The sequence below is a fragment of the Limulus polyphemus genome, unplaced genomic scaffold (genome assembly GCF_000517525.1).
Source record: "Limulus polyphemus unplaced genomic scaffold, Limulus_polyphemus-2.1.2 Scaffold2636, whole genome shotgun sequence".
Classification (NCBI taxonomy): Eukaryota; Metazoa; Arthropoda; class Merostomata; order Xiphosura; family Limulidae; genus Limulus; species Limulus polyphemus.
In genome coordinates, this window is record NW_013668246.1 from 140,017 (window position 1) to 156,725 (window position 16,709).

General features: G+C 31.7%; 1 protein-coding gene across 3 annotated transcripts in view; it reads right to left on the minus strand.

Moving 5' to 3' along the window:
* The window catches only part of LOC106467498 (1-phosphatidylinositol 4,5-bisphosphate phosphodiesterase eta-2-like), a 35,015-nt gene that overhangs the window by 11,967 nt on the left and 6,339 nt on the right, over positions 1-16,709 (minus strand). For 2 of the 3 annotated variants that reach the window (XM_022395700.1, XM_022395702.1), the window contains exons 3-9: positions 10,449-10,534; positions 7,900-8,020; positions 6,944-7,029; positions 6,348-6,430; positions 4,385-4,402; positions 2,285-2,428; positions 1,546-1,636 (exon numbers count right to left, since the gene is read on the minus strand). In XM_022395700.1, coding sequence (XP_022251408.1) covers positions 1,546-1,636; positions 2,285-2,428; positions 4,385-4,402; positions 6,348-6,430; positions 6,944-7,029; positions 7,900-8,020; positions 10,449-10,534 — 629 coding nt within the window. The remainder of the gene's footprint in view (positions 1-1,545; positions 1,637-2,284; positions 2,429-4,384; positions 4,403-6,347; positions 6,431-6,943; positions 7,030-7,899; positions 8,021-10,448; positions 10,535-16,709) is intronic. The other variant, XM_022395701.1, reaches the window with a different exon arrangement.

A 16,709-nucleotide genomic window follows, 5' to 3' on the forward strand; every position in this document is an offset into this window, starting at 1 on the left:
CACAAATCAGTTAAATGACGAAAAATTAGGTGTCTATTTACTTGTGACCACTCAGTGTACGTACAGTGCATGCAATCGACCTTTCTATTAATTTTATTTATATATGTACATTGCATGGAATCGAACCTTCTATTAATTTTGTTTATATATGTAGAGTGCATGGGATCAAACCTATTAATTTGGGTTATATACGTACAGTGCATGGAATCGAACCTTCTATCAATTTGGGTTATATATGTACAGTGCATGGAATCGAACCTTCTATTAATTTTGTTTATATATGTAGAGTGCATGGGATCAAACCTATTAATTTGGGTTATATACGTACAGTGCATGGAATCGAACCTTCTATTAATTTTATTTATATACTTACAGTGCATGGATTCGAACCTTCTATTAATTTGGGTTATATATGTACAGTGCATGGAATCGAACCTTCTATTAATTTTGTTTATATATGTAGAGTGCATGGGATCAAACCTTCTATTAATTTGGGTTATATACCTACAGCACATGGAATCGAACCTTGTATAAGTTTTATTTATATACATACAGTGCATGGAATCGAACCTTCTATTAATTTGATTATATACGTACAGTGCATGGAATCGAACCTTCTACTAATTTGAGTATATATGTACAGTGTATGGGATCGACCCTTCTATTAATTTGAGTTATATACGTACAATGCATGGAGTCTAACCTTCTATTAATTTGGGTTATATACATACAATGCATGGAGTCTAACTTCTATTAATTTGGGTTATATACATACAATGCATGGAGTCTAACCTTCTATTAATTTTATACAAAAACTGCACCAGTAATAGTTACTTATCAATACTAATTCACTTATTCAAACTTCAGACTTGGTAGAGTACAGTAGCTAACCGTGATGGAGAACTTGGAAGAAGTGTTGAAACCAACAATGTATGCTAAAAGCTGGTAGTATTTTGTAAGCTCCATAGTCTTGGGGTTTCGCTTTCATTCGTGAAATGAACAGTTATATAAGCTAATAAGTTTTTAAACTCAAAGTTAAAACATAAAACAAACATTTTGATACATTCCAAAAATTGTTTAAAGGAAAACATAACTAAGCATAAAATAATTACTTTTTCATTTTTATAAACCAACACCAGTAACTTTCAGAAACCATCACTATACAGAAAACTGTAGCTTGTTTTTTTACAAGTATGCTAAAATTATTTGAACAAGTTTTGTCTATATATATATGAAGATAAAATGTGTGTTTGTTTGCATCCTAACTCCTCTGAGTCTATTGGACCAATCTCAACCAAAATTTATATGTAAACATTATGAACCTCCAAAATCTTTATTTGTTGGTAGATGGAAAGCAAACTGCAAATGTTGTTTATGAAGAAGATTTGTTATAATTTTAAAATTTTGAGATAAAGTTTATGTTCAAGTTATTACTTTGAAACATATTATTCCTGTTAAACTTACATTGTTTTAATTAAGTTTAAACATTCCCTGTCAGCTGACGGGTATTTCAACTTGTAGAAAATAAATTCATTTTATACTTACAACACTTGGCTTTTTCAAATCCACAAAATCTCACAGCTTTAACATAAGTAACTAGGTCAGAAAAGTCCTTGTCTAGTTTGAATGAATTGCTCTGTAAAATTAAATCATTTATCCTGTTAATACAGTGGTAACAATGTCAAAACAAAACAGAGAGTTGAAGCAAGCCTGTTAACACAGTGGTGACAATGTCAAAAAAAAACAGAGTTGAAGCAAGCCTGTTAACACAGTGGTGAAAATGTTGAAACAAAACAGGGAGTTGAAGCTAGCCTGTTAACACAGCAGTGAAAATGTTGAAACAAAACAGGGAGTTGAAGCTAGCCTGTTAACACAGCAGTGAAAATGTTGAAACAAAACAAGGAGTTGAAGCAAGTCTGTTAACACAGTAGTGACAATGTTGAAACAAAACACAGGGTTGAAGCAAGCCTGTTAACATAGAAGTAATTAAAATGAAATACAAAAACCATTGAACTGAAGAATGTCCGTTAACACAGTAGTAACAATATTGAAATAACACACAAAACTAGGACTGAAGTCGGTCTGTTAATACAATATTAACTATAATTAAATACACAAAGGTTGGACTGAAGTGAGATTGTTATTATAGTAGTAACAATGTTACTGCACTTCAAATAAGACCAGAGTTTGAAGAAGTAGTAAGAAAAATGTTCAAATTACAATTTTTGTAAAAATAAACAATCTGTACAATTGTTACAAAATGAAATATGTAAAAAGTTATAACCTTTTGAACTAAACTGAGCCGATTAGTACTTTCACTAGCATACACACATAATGTTTTGTTTTCCATTAACTCTTCTTCTCTCTTCTCCTCTTCTTCTAACTGCTCTTCTGAAGCTTCAGGATTTTCCTTTGTAAATTTCCTTCCCTAAAAATAAGACATTTACATTTGTAAGTTGTATACTTTGTCTAATATTGCTTTTTAAAAATGTGCTACATATTTCAGCAATTCACATAATATAAATATGTTAGTGCCTCTAGTGAGACTACTAAGTAAGATAAAACTAATTAAAACGTAATCAATGTATATTAGAAGTAAGAAAATCATGAACTTCTTTAAGTTTAACAGTTTTTAACAAGCATTTTTGTACTGGTGTATATATAAAAAACTGACTGTAGTGACAGATGATATTGATATTATTTTCTTGGCACTTGTGTATAACGTTAAAATAATAAACACAAAATGTTAAAACATTTTTTAAATTTAGGTCAATCTATGACCTCTGAAATATGGAGTCTACAAAATTTATCTGACTCCTGATGATGACGTGGTACACACTGAAACATCTGGAGTCCACATTTTAGAGGCTGTAGATCGGTCTGAATTAAAAAATGTTTTTAATTGTGTGTCAATTTTAACATTCTGTGTTTATTATTTATTATCTTAACAAATGATATACACAACAAGAGGAGTATTATTTCACAAAAGACTGCCATTTCTCCCTCCCCTAATTTGGGGGTGGTGTCGTGGTTGCCTCCCCTCCCTTCAAATGACATCGCTGCAAGTACCCAAGGGTATTAAATGACCATCTTTAATGAAAAATATGATTGCTACATTACTGAGAGATTAACTGAATCCTGTCGGGTAAAAAATTGATGTGGAGATAAAATACAAAAAAAAAAAAAAAACAGCAAAAAATCTAGATTTAGAATCCTGTAAAATAAAACAAAATGTCAAAGTTTCTAGTTATCAAATTTAATTAATATATTTTTATTCTCCTAAGTTTTCAGGTTCTGGTTATTTTTCCTGTTGTGGGAATGTTGTCACAGCTTCATTTCTGAAATACAAAAATGTAATTACAATACAAAGAAAAACAAACACACAGATAGTTTGTGTAGTAGCTTTAAAACAGATTAAGTGTGTGAATGTAACTAACTTTGTCCAAAACACACACTTCCTTTTGAAGTTTCAACATGCAGTAATGTTATATACTTCACGCATGTCTCTTTATCAAACAGTATTTATAAAATTGTCAGATTTTGTATAGGGACCAGGATTCTTTACAGTAGGTGTCCGTGACTTGTTGGAGATAAATGTCAACAATAAATGGACAGCACACAATCCACTTGTTTTAAAATAATATATTCAAAACAAGTCAAATGCGTGTACAAAAATTTGCTACACTATTGGTTATCACAGTTGTATCCAGAGCTTAAAATTATTGTCTCTTTTTTATCAAGTCCACACAGGTTGGATCAATTACTTTAGAACACCCTTTGACAAGACAAATTATTATTCTTAATCTCTGTTGTTACAATTCCACTATGAAACTCAATTTAGATATTGCCCGTTACGGCTAAACTAACAATCACGCAGTCTAACTTCACTTTCACTGACTTACTTTAACTTCTTTTTTTGCATTCTGTATCTGCACATATTTATACCACACAACAGAAAAATCTAGAAATATCTAGCTCTCTAGTGACTACAATATTCACATAACGAGAAAACTTAGAAGCTTGGAGTAAGATGACTTCAGCAGTATTACAAAAGCCTAGTACAATAATTAAGCTGCATACACAACTCGTACAGAGTTACATAATGAAACTTGTCATAACTATCACTTTCAAAATAATTAACTATTAAATCACTAAAAATAACTGTTAAACAAAGCAGTCTTGTATATCCAACAAAAACACTGATCAACAAAATAACGTATTACATGTATCATGAGTGGTTATTTTTTATACAAAATTATAAGGAACATAAAAAAAAACTATTGTAATTATATCCTTACTTATTTATTTATCCATGTTACTCAGTCAATTATAATTGTCTCAAAATGCATTCAACAGTATACTTTATCTTTGAACCTGTACCTACCTTTGACGGAGATTCCTCCTTGTTAACAGTTTAAAAAAAAAGAGAAATATTTTTAACTTTGAAACATTTTAAAACAAGACAAAAAATCAACTCTGGCAACTTTAATGAGCTGGAAGTTTCTTATTAGCTTCTCTCGAACTTTTTTCATTGAATACTCAAAACATTTGGACACACATAAAGCTGGGTTAAAAACATACAGGTGAAGAACCAGAAATTTGTTTGGTAATTCTTATTAACTTTTAATTACTTGGTTACACTTATGTCATGGGAAACAAAGAAGGTTTGACCTTTCTCGAAAACTCAAGACTTTGTGATGTATACAATACTTGAAAACCTGTCCAACTTCACATCAAAGTATATATAACATATCAGATAATTTTCTAAATGTTTAAACAAGAGATCAGCCTTTTTTGAGTAACTTCTGCTGTTTCAAAGTTTCTTTGTTTATTTCAGATATATGTATAAAGCTACAAGGGATATCTATACTAGTTTACCTTAATTTTCAACTGTTAGACAAGAGGGAAGAAGCTAATGAACAGCACCAGCAATTAACTCTTAAGCTACTGTGATCAAATAGCTGGATTCAACCTTTACTCTTACAAATCTCTCAAAGCAGCATTATTTGAAACAAAACTCTTTATTTTATACAAATATCAGTGATAGATAGACTAAAGTCCATTTGTTCCAGTAATAAAATTATGATTCAAACAGAAAACTACTGTCATTCTTTTCATTGGTATGGTAATATATATGATAATATTGTTTAAATCTATTGATTGATATGGTAATAGATATGATAATATTGTTTAAATATATTTACTGATATGGTAATATATATGATAATATTGTTTAAATATATTTACTGATATGGTAATAGATATGATAATATTGTTTAAATCTATTGATTGATATGGTAATATACAGGATAATATTGTTTAAATCTATTGATTGGTATGGTAACATACACGATAATATTGTTTAAATCTATTTATTGGTATGGTAACATACACGATAATATTGTTTAAATCTATTTATTGGTATGGTAACATACACGATAATATTGTTTAAATATATTTACTGATATGGTAATATACATGATAATATTGTTTAAATATATTTACTGATATGGTAATATATATGATAATATTGTTTAAATATATTTACTGATATGGTAATATACACAATATTATTGTTTAAATATATTTACTGATATGGTAATATACACAATATTATTGTTTAAATCTATTTACTGGTATGGTAATATACACGATATTATTTTTTAAATCTATTTATTGGTATGGTAACATACATGATAATATTGTTTAAATATATTTACTGGTGTGGTAATATACCCGATATTATTGTTTAAATCTATTTACTGGTGTGGTAATATACACGATAATATTGTTTACACCTATTTACTGGTATGGTAATATATATGATATTATTGTTTAAATCTATTTACTGGTGTGGTAATATATATGATATTATTGTTCAAATCTATTTACTGGTATGGTAATATACACGATATTATTGTTTAAATCTATTTACTGGTGTGGTAATATATATGATAATATTGTTTAAATCTACTTATTTAAGAACATTTAGACACAATAATGTTAAACAAAACTGTATTCTGAGTCACACATGACACTGTTGGTAATACAGCTTACTAATAAGAACATTTAGACAGCCAACAGTGTCATGTGTGACTCAGAATACAGTTTTGTTTAACAGTACTTAATACAGCTTACTAGTAAGAACATTTAGACACAGTACTGTTAAACAAAACTGTATTCTGAGTCACACATGACACTGTTGGTAATACAGCTTACTAATAAGAACATTTAGACAGAGTAATGTTAAACAAAACTGTATTCTGAGTCACACATGACACTGTTGGTAATACAGCTTACTAATAAGAACATTTAGACATGGGTATCAAACAACGGTAAAATTTCACCTTTATCAAGATTTTTCTGGCCAATGAATGTGGAGACGGAAGTACACTTTCATCCTCTCCCACTGGGGTACAGTACAGATAGTCTGAGAAAGAAGTCATCAAAAGATCATTGTCTAAAATTTTATATTAACACTTAATCAAATAAACTTACATACTAGTGTTGATATAAGCGTTCACATTAAACAAGACATGTTTTCAAAATACCGTGTTGTCCTTTATTATTTCTACTTTTGCATACAACATCGTGGATTTCCATTTAGCAATTTCTTCAAATAATAAAATTTGTATTCATTTCTAAAACAATTTATTTCGAGTACTCTACAGAAACTTCATGATTCAACCATGTTTTTTAGAAGCAAGACTGGAAGAACAATACATTACATAATTCAATTATTATTTTACGTTTTCCACCTTGTTTAACAATCACTATTCTCCTCTTTTCTAATAATGCTCCAGTAAAATTAACAATTATTTTTCCCATTTTCTGACACTGCTCTTGCAACGTTTACCACAGAATAGATTATATTTACCAGAATAAAACAATAACAGACAAAAACCTACTATGTAACTTGCAAGTGTTAGTAAAGCCACCTTACCTCCAAGAATGTTAACTAAGTGTTTAGCCATTTTATTCTGTTGTTCAACACTACAGTGATTTTCTATCGATAAAATAACTGGATACCTGTTTAAAACAGAAAATTTACTTAAGTTTTTATTTTCATTTTAAACTTTAATATTATTATTATTATTATTATAAGAAACATGATTCTTAACTTTATTTAATGGAAACTGGAGTTCATTAAAAGACATTTTAATAAATGTGAATAAAATAACCTATATCTCCCAGAATGTAACTTTAATAGCTCAATAGTTCGCTATTATAGCTTCATTAGGAGCTATTGATATCCTACCAATTCACTAATCCAGTTGAATCTAAATTGGAACACAGATAGGTCGTTATTTTATTTACATTTATAAGAAACATTATTATGGAGAGAACTAAAATATGCATGTATATTTCGCTGACGGGATACACGTGGACTTCTTAGTCTTAAGCACATTTTGCACCAAATTGCTTGTGGGTTCATAAATTTGTTGGTACAGAGCCATTAATAATACAAAAGTCTCTCTTGGATTTTTTGGCAAGCACAAAACTATAGAATGGGTTTTCTGAGCAAAATACAAGTCACACAAAAATACCATCACACTGCAATTAATCTCACTAATACTGGTCAGATGCCTATATAGATAATTAGTGATTTCATCTAAAATGTTTTAATCCAGTTTTTGGTATACTAAGTATTGTAACAAGCACAAATATAAAAGCACTCATTATGATGCAATATGTAGATCCCACTCTGGTACTGAATGGAAGGTAAGTCAGTAATTTGAGAGTTAATGGTTTTTTTGTAACACATTTAATTTTTATAAGAATGGGTTATTGTTTTTGTCAAACCTTTTCACACTAGTTTTTTTTGTTTATTGGTCATTATTTATAAACATACTTAGTTGTAAAGTGTAATTCAACAAGATACTCAAGTGATATACTTACTGGGATGATTTGAAGGCATTTGTCTTTATAGCCATTATCACATCCCTGAAGAGAATCTTGGTAGTAAATGTATAACCATGGTATATCACAGGTTCGTCATCAGGTCCATCCCATGCATCCACTGTCATAAAGATAGGTTTATAATTAGATTAATCTGCTTCATGATACCAGTTTATATATAAATTTGTGGTATATCACAGGATTATCATCAGGTCCATCCCATGCATCCACTGTCATAAAGATATGTTTATAATTAGATTAATCTGTTTTATGAGACCAGTTTATATATAAATTTGTGGTATATCACAGGTTCGTCATCAGGTCCATCCCATGCATCAACTCTGATAAAGATAGGTTTATAATTACATTAATCTGTTTTATGAGACCAGTTTATATATAAATTTGTGGTATATCACAGGATTATCATCAGGTCCATCCCATGCATCCACTGTCATAAAGATAGGTTTATAATTAGATTAATCTGTTTTATGAGACCAGTTTATATATAAATTTGTGGTATATCACAGGTTCGTCATCAGATCCATCCCATGCATCAACTCTGATAAAGATAGGTTTATAATTAGCTTAATCTGCTTTATGAGACCAGTTTATATATAAATTTATGGTATATCACAAGTTCGTCATCAGGTCCATCCCATGCATCCACTGTCATAAAGATAGGTTTATAATTAGATTAATCTGCTTTATGAGACCAGTTTATATATAAATTTGTGGTATATCACAGGATTATCATCAGGTCCATCCCATGCATCAACTCTGATAGCGATAGATTTATAATTCATTCATGATATCAATTCCTGAGTGATATTAAATCTATGGGAGTCTTATACAGACTGCCCCACCCGATCTCAGACTCACTAGACACCACGTCATCACAACAATCCTCAGACTAGTTTTAAGATCTTAGTAGTACTCAACAAGACTGAAGTCTTGGTGACAGTGTTTTCAAATACATATTTTGTGTGATTAAAATGCACTGGTTCATCAGTGAGTTTTAATATCACACAGATTATATTATTATTATTGGGGTTCAATGGGAATAAATGTTATTACAACCACCACTTGTATTTCTTACAGCTCTACACTGACAAGTACACTTAAACTTCAGTTTAATTACAAGTGAATTGATCGTATTGGCTGTTTCATAATATGTTGTAGAATGACTACAAATTGTAAGAGGAAACTACATTTCTTTATCCTAAATAGTTTAAGGCTTCTAACAATATACATCTGTTTATACTTAATTTCATTGCCCTATGAACTGTATCTAACTAATAATCCTGCCACACAAGTTGTAAATCACTCTATAAATATAAAGCTCATATTATAGTATTGAATTACGTAACACACAAGCTACAGTGAGTATACCTCATGAAGAAATTTCATTATCTTACCTAATAAGTTTGTAATTTTTACATTTTAGTTATACTTAGAGTAATAAATAAAGAGCAAACGTGAAATACAGAACTCTTGTTTTTTGCTGTCGGTTACTGATGAACTTCAAGCCTACTTTTTCTATACTGATGGTACTAGTCCACTAAATAACTTTTATTTACTCAAATAATGCACATACGAATAGAGAATAATAATAATACATACAATAAAAATAATTTCCTATAACTATTATAATTTAACTGGTTTCTAACTATCTTATAAGAACCTTAAATTAATTCCATAATTTTTTTTGATACGATTACCTTGAGAGAAGCTTTCAAAATAGACAATACACTGTATGGAAAACATTGTAATATAACACGTCATTTGATACATTAAAACGTTTTCTTTCTATTGGTTATAAATGATATAATATAAAGCATTAGAGCTAATTACTGGCAACTTGTGAAAGAGAGGATGCGACAGTTGCGCATGACAAGTGGGTTTGACTTTCAAGTTTGTTTCCATAAACAAAAACATTGAAGGCTATAAAAATTAAACTTTGCTTTAGTAACATCTATATTATACTAAATAATTTACATTAAACCCCATACTTCAGAGAGGGTAGTAAATAAATTAGTGAAGAGGGAAGACCTAGACAACAAATTTCACAATTCTCATACTAGGAGAGATTGAAGATTTTTAAATATTTCCTAACAAAATTAAGAAAAAAACTTATATAATATTAAGATTTGATTTGTTAACTACGTTCTGATGCCATATGTATTCAAAAAATGTTGAACATAACTCTGTAAAAAGGTTGTGACGTGCACTATAAACCTACCCGTAGTGAGAGGGTGAAAGTCCAAATTTATGCCAGAGAAAACCAGGCAAAAATGTGTTTAGTTGGTAATAAATAATATCTGGACATCAAAAAACTAAAGGAATTCTTAACCCCATTTACCTGTTTCTACTATACTCTATACTTCAAAATGTCTTTAGAGATTGTATTAAATATGAAATTATAACATGCTTTGTGGTTAAACCTTTGATCAATGTGATATATCAGAGTAGCTTTATAAGTACGAAAGAAGAACTTTTCTTTAAGAAAAATAATGTTAAATAACTAATAATTTTATTAACAAAATACTTACATTCAAGACAACGACACCCCCTAAGAAGAGCTCTGATGTATCCTTCAATACTACTTTCACCCATGAGCTGTCCCTGGGTTAAGTACCTGAGAAAATAGCAGTATTTACTGGAATAAAATGTACTTTAATACAATTTGTTCACAAAATACCAAATCAGAACATCTCAAAACGTGTTAAAGATTCATAAAAAAAAAAAAGGATCTGAATTACTTTGCATCATACAGAAACATATTTGTTACAAAAGTAAAATACATATGAATGAGACAGTGGCTGGGTTATCAATACAACACACAGAAACTTACATGTTATGAAAAGATATACAGTAACATGACAGTGGCTGGGTTATCAATACAACACACAGAAACTTACATGTTATGAAAAGATATACAGTAACATGACAGTGGCTGGGTTATCATCACAATACACACAGAAACTTATGTGTTATTAGAAGAAGATATATAGTTATGTGACAGTGGCTAGGTTATCATCATAACACATGCACAAACTTACGTGTTATGAAAAGATACATAGTAATGGGACAGTGACACGGTTATCATCACAACACACACAGAAATATTAAAATTTTCCTACTTCCTATGCAGTAATCTCCTTGGCATAAAAATATCGAGGGGTAATGCAAGAGGAAGTGGAGCAACAAACAAGTGCACCCATTGTGACCCACAACACTCAAGGTGAATTGAGTGAGGGACCAGGGTAACCCTGAACACATGTGTGAGGACTTATATTGATTGGTTCAACTCTGAATTCAAACTCAACCACCAGGAACTGACATCCATGTGGGGGTAGGATGAGGGATCCCAATCATTATGACAGTGCTCTCCAAAGCTACAACATCCCCTTAGACAAACTCGTGCAGAGATGGAGCATCCATTTGGATGACATCTTGTAACCTACACCAGCAGAACACCACTGCCCTACTCTCAACTGAATGGAGTTTTTATTATTTATATTATATATCTCACATGGTTCACCACCCCAGTGGCTTGGAACTGGAAAGTGGTAAGGACTCTCTCACTCCACCAGAAGAAACGAGGGGAAAAATGTGGTGGAAAGTCTCGAGGAATGTTCACACTGGAGACAGTTCAATTGGTGACCATGAAATCCTATTTTGAAAAGCAGATCAGAACTGATATATTCAATCTAAGGAATGGTAGGGATGGGCAGCAATCCCCTTCTGCTTTACGTATGAAGTCCATGGGTTAGTACGGTCCAGAATGGGCATATTTATGAAGCAAAGATATCATGAAGAATAACCTATATGCAATCTTGTGGAACACCTCCTCTCTAGCTTATGTGATTGTAATGAACATTGTGGATTTTGTGGCCATTGAAATTATGAAAGTAAGTCAACATGGCCTTACAGTACGGGCTTTAGTACAATTTTAAGTGATTGAAGTATACCTTGACAGGCACCACTTGCCACAGAGCAGGATCCTGGTCAAAACATGGGAGAGGCCTCTGAAAAATAATATATATAACAAAAGAAAAAAAACTTACCCAGTTACAGTCTCACTGAAGAGGGAAGGAAGGAAAGAAGTGGAAATGTGAGAAATGGAGACAACAGAAAGAATCCTTGAAAGCAATGAAGCAACCCAGAGCATGTATGGGCCAGAGAAAGTCATCTGGATCCAACCGAGAATAAAGGTGGAAGACGGCAAGAAATGAAAATGACAAAAAGAATATTCCACATGAGCCCCCAAAGTTTTGATCCGAAACAGCCAAGAAAACCAGATCTGTGCTGGCCAGGAAGGATCAATTAGACCTGACCCAGAGTGACATGGATGATCAAAATCACCTTTGGAAGAAGACCAAAAGAATGTGAAAACCTAAAGGTATAAACTGATCTAATCATGTCTGAGCATATTGACAGCCATGGCAAGTGGATAATGAAAAAGAGACAAAAAACAAAAGAGGTAACCTGGATTGAGAAAGGAGTCAAACACCTCCCGTGGAGGAGTACCCCACAGGAGGCAGATCTAATGAAAATTTGAGGATCAAGAGGCCACTCCTTGGGAGAAAGTTTGTCGGGACTGGAAAGGCAATCTGCAATGAGGATGAAAGCACCTGGAACATAACACACCAGGAGACATATGTCAAGTGTATGGGCTCAAAAATGGAGATCCACAGTCTACCACAAAGGGAACAAAAATAAGTGCCCCCTTGGTGAGTGATATAAACCACCACCATTGAATAGTCAGAATGAAACACGATTAATCAAATCTGAACAAGAGGAAGAAAGTGAACTAAAGCACACTGGGCTGTTAACATGGTAAGACCTTTCATCCATAGACCATTGTCCTGAAGCCTCCTGCTGAATGACTCGTACACCCCAATTTTGGAGATAAGCATCAGGGAAGAGAAACAAATCTAGATCAGGGGAAGGAATCAGTAAACCTGATGATGTGGGGGATATGTTCAACCACCAACGAATATAGTCAAAGAGAGGAGGAATGTTAAGAGGAGAATTCAAAGGAACCCTAGCAAGAGACCATGGGTTGTGCAGATCACAAATGTGCCAGGCACAAATGGAGAAGTGCTTCCATAGAAGCCACATCCACCAATGAGTTAGAACCTTGCTAGTAGTAAGACAGTGAACTGTAATGGCATGGATAACAGAAATCCATATGTATGAGATGTAATGTTTTGAAGGAAAAACAATATACTTAACCATTAATGTATGATATACCAGTAAGATTAGTTACAGGTAATCCTAAAGTAACAAAGACCCATGTTAAGCCTAATCTAACATTATAGGACAAAGGATATGAATAAGCTCTAATTTCAAACCTGAATGTAACTATTGTTACGACAGCAGAAGTCGTGTGATGCTGGGAGCATGTGCTCTGGAGTTTCTGGAAGGATCATGAATTTTCCTGGCAACTCTAGTTTGTCCCAGGCACCCTCTTTTTTAGTATATAAGCCCGGCAAATAAAGCCAGCGAAAAAAAGACAGAATTGCATAGATAGATTGAAGATAGAGATAATTGAGTCAAGCGAACAGTAGGCACCATAAGTAAAGTGTGTGGATCATTGTGATTTATAGTGTGTGTTGTAAAGGTTGTTAAGTTTAAAGTGACTGTGGAAATTAAGTGTATTAAAAAGTTTGTAACGAGAAAGAATAAACTAGTTTTAATCAAGAAGGGACTTATATCGCTAAAGTCACTCGGAAAGAATTTTTATCAAAAATTATCAAACAAGCAGAAACGTAACACTATGAATATTTACCAATCTAACTAAACATATCCCAGCAAACATACTACGCAGTGACTTGGTAGTGGTTTGATAATGTCTGAATAATATGTAGCATATACGTAGTAATAACGTAACTTCATAACATTGTGCCAATACGTAGTAACAGAGTAATAACTACTTGGTCAGACTGTAATTTTACTACATATAGTGTTATTGAGTAGCAATAAAATGAGGATATTACACTGCATATGAAAAGCAAAAGAGAACATCACCTGCCAGTGTAACTCATACGCTGTTATGTATTGCACAAATAGTATTTCTTTTTGCTGTTTAAATATTAGTTTTGTATATTTAATGTCACATTCAAATAAAAATATTATTAATCGAGTAAAATACTATTTTAAAATATCAAAACAAAATTAATTGCAATACTTCAGGAATGACACGTATAGCTTAATTACACCAAATTTGAATAAGAAGATCTCAACTGTCCGGATACCTCCAAGATATTTCATCATTCAAAGGTACGCAATGACAAGATATGCTTCCTAACATCCATATAGAGTTTGCAGAAAGTTTAAAAACACAAAATAAAAAAAGGAGCATGAAACCATTCTCCAACGTGTCAGAGGGAATAAGCAAGTTATATAGTTAGTGTTTATGTTCAATGCTCAACATTCGTGTTTATGTATTAGAAAGTTTTTAATACATTTTTTTGATAGCTTTGGTGCTATAACAGCAAAATAGTGTAATTCAGAAGTTTTATGACACTTAGTTGTAGTCAAAAGCAAAATAAAATTTACCAAGTAGTGTTTCAGCTAAGCCTTATGTTACGTTTACGTATTAGGCCTACTATTACTTGAATAATTGGGTTTCCACAAGAATCTGGTTTTCACAATAAACAACATTTATATACATTTCTATCAATACTAGTGATATGGTATTGATCTATCACGTGATGGTTTATATATTTCACAAGTATAATCTGTGACACAGCTTGTAGCCACATCAATGGGGAAAAAAGTAAAATACAGAGAGTAAAATACTAAAGTTAACATAAATAGACTTTTAAACAGAAAAAAGCCTTATTGAACCAATTAAAGAAAAATTCTCAAAGCTTTACTAAAATAAATCAGTACACACCAATATAAAATGATTATTGTTTTGCACTGGTATTTTTAAGGTTTCAATACTTGTATATAGTCGCCCAACATTTAGATTGCCGTGCTCAATAAAATAAAATTCTATATAATGCAGTTAAAAGTTGTGGCACCAAGTTGTAAGATGTAGTAGCCCAGCTCAATTTTTGGTGGCCTGGGGTGACCAGATCACCAGTTAAAGTCTGCACTGCTTTTATTTGCACACAATATTATGTTTATTTGGCAGCTACTGTTTCTTGTTCGACATTCTCCCTTTAAATTACCAGTGGCAAGTCCTAATGAGGCTGGATGAAATCATTGCTAACCAAAAAAAGCACACAGAACTTCTCCAACAACTTGCTGGTAAAAGAAGAGTTGTTTCACAAGCCCAGGAACAAGAGGTTGGAGTAGTAGAGGAACCGCAGGAAGACCTGGACCAAATCTGTACCAAGATATCAGAAAACCCAGGCCAGAGAAAAAAACTGGTAAGTCCTATGATGAATAGCTATATTTTTCGTTGATACTTATTATCATGCATATAAATAGTTATTATATCAAATATATGCCAACTTGTAAATGTAATCAAGCATCCATCTGATCAAATGGTGTAACATAATTTTCAGGTTGCTGTCCTTGGGAGGGAGCAGTTTTGTGAATTCTGTACAAAGAATGTTTAAGAAGTTAGGGACTTTCTGTCTGTGGTCTGGCATCAAAATGAAGTACAAGCAAAAACTACAAGACCTGCTACTGTATATAATAATTACCAGTATATATATATATATATATATATATATATATATATATCTGGATATTTCCAATTTTAATCGATTATTATTTTGATACAATAAACCACCTGTGTAATTATTTAAACAAAATTTATCCATTTTACACAGCTTTGTGAAAATAAGCTCAGTGAATAGACTGACTGTGCAATGAAAACAATAGTATTCAGTTATGTATCAATGAACAAGACTATTTATAAGATATCAATGACATACAATATCATATTTATAAGTCCTGTTATTTTCTTAAGTTTATGAATTTTCCAGTGTTATAGAGATAAAATCCTAGCTTTGTTCAATTTGACAATGTTATTGTAAATTGCAATAATGAATATTTTAATGATTCGATAGAGGCATGTAGACAAATTCACCTCAAATGCCAGGATGTTGAGGTTGAGCTGAAGATGGTTGAAACTCCTAAGCATGCACTGAGCAAGTGTGGTGAATACCTGTTCCTGGTAAATGTATTGACAAATAAAGTGATGCACTCATATTGATCAAAACTGTTAACTAGTATACGCAATAAAATATAGGAATTAAAATATACAGAATATAATATAGCCAAGTTTGAAATGCATTCAAGACAAAAGTAAAATTGAGAATACAATGACATCACTGCTAAGTAAGGTACCAACTTTGTCCGAGCTTCATATTGCATGAAACAAAATATTCATTTCTGGCATAAACTCAGGTGCAACTTTATTTGTATAGCAGGTGTTTATAACGATTAATTTAATCAACATTGTTTGGCCATATAATAATATTACAGTCCTTGGTAGAAAGAAGAAACTACAAATCTCAGACCTGTTCATTTGTGATTTTATTGATAGCTGTATTGGTCTGTCAAGTTGAATTGTCATTTGTGATTTTATTGATAGCTGTATTGGTCTGTCAAGTTGAATTGGTCTTGTATATTTATAGGCATGAGCTGCTTTGAAATCTCCCAGGACACCCACAGCAATACACTGTATTAGAATTATAGAGATGAAAAATGTATAATTTGTTTTTGTAACTTGTAATGTTGTATCAAAAAGAATGTATAATTTGTTTTTGTAACTTGTAATGTTGTATCAAAAAGAATGTATAATTTGTTTTTGTAACTTGTAATGTTGTATCAAAAAGAATGTA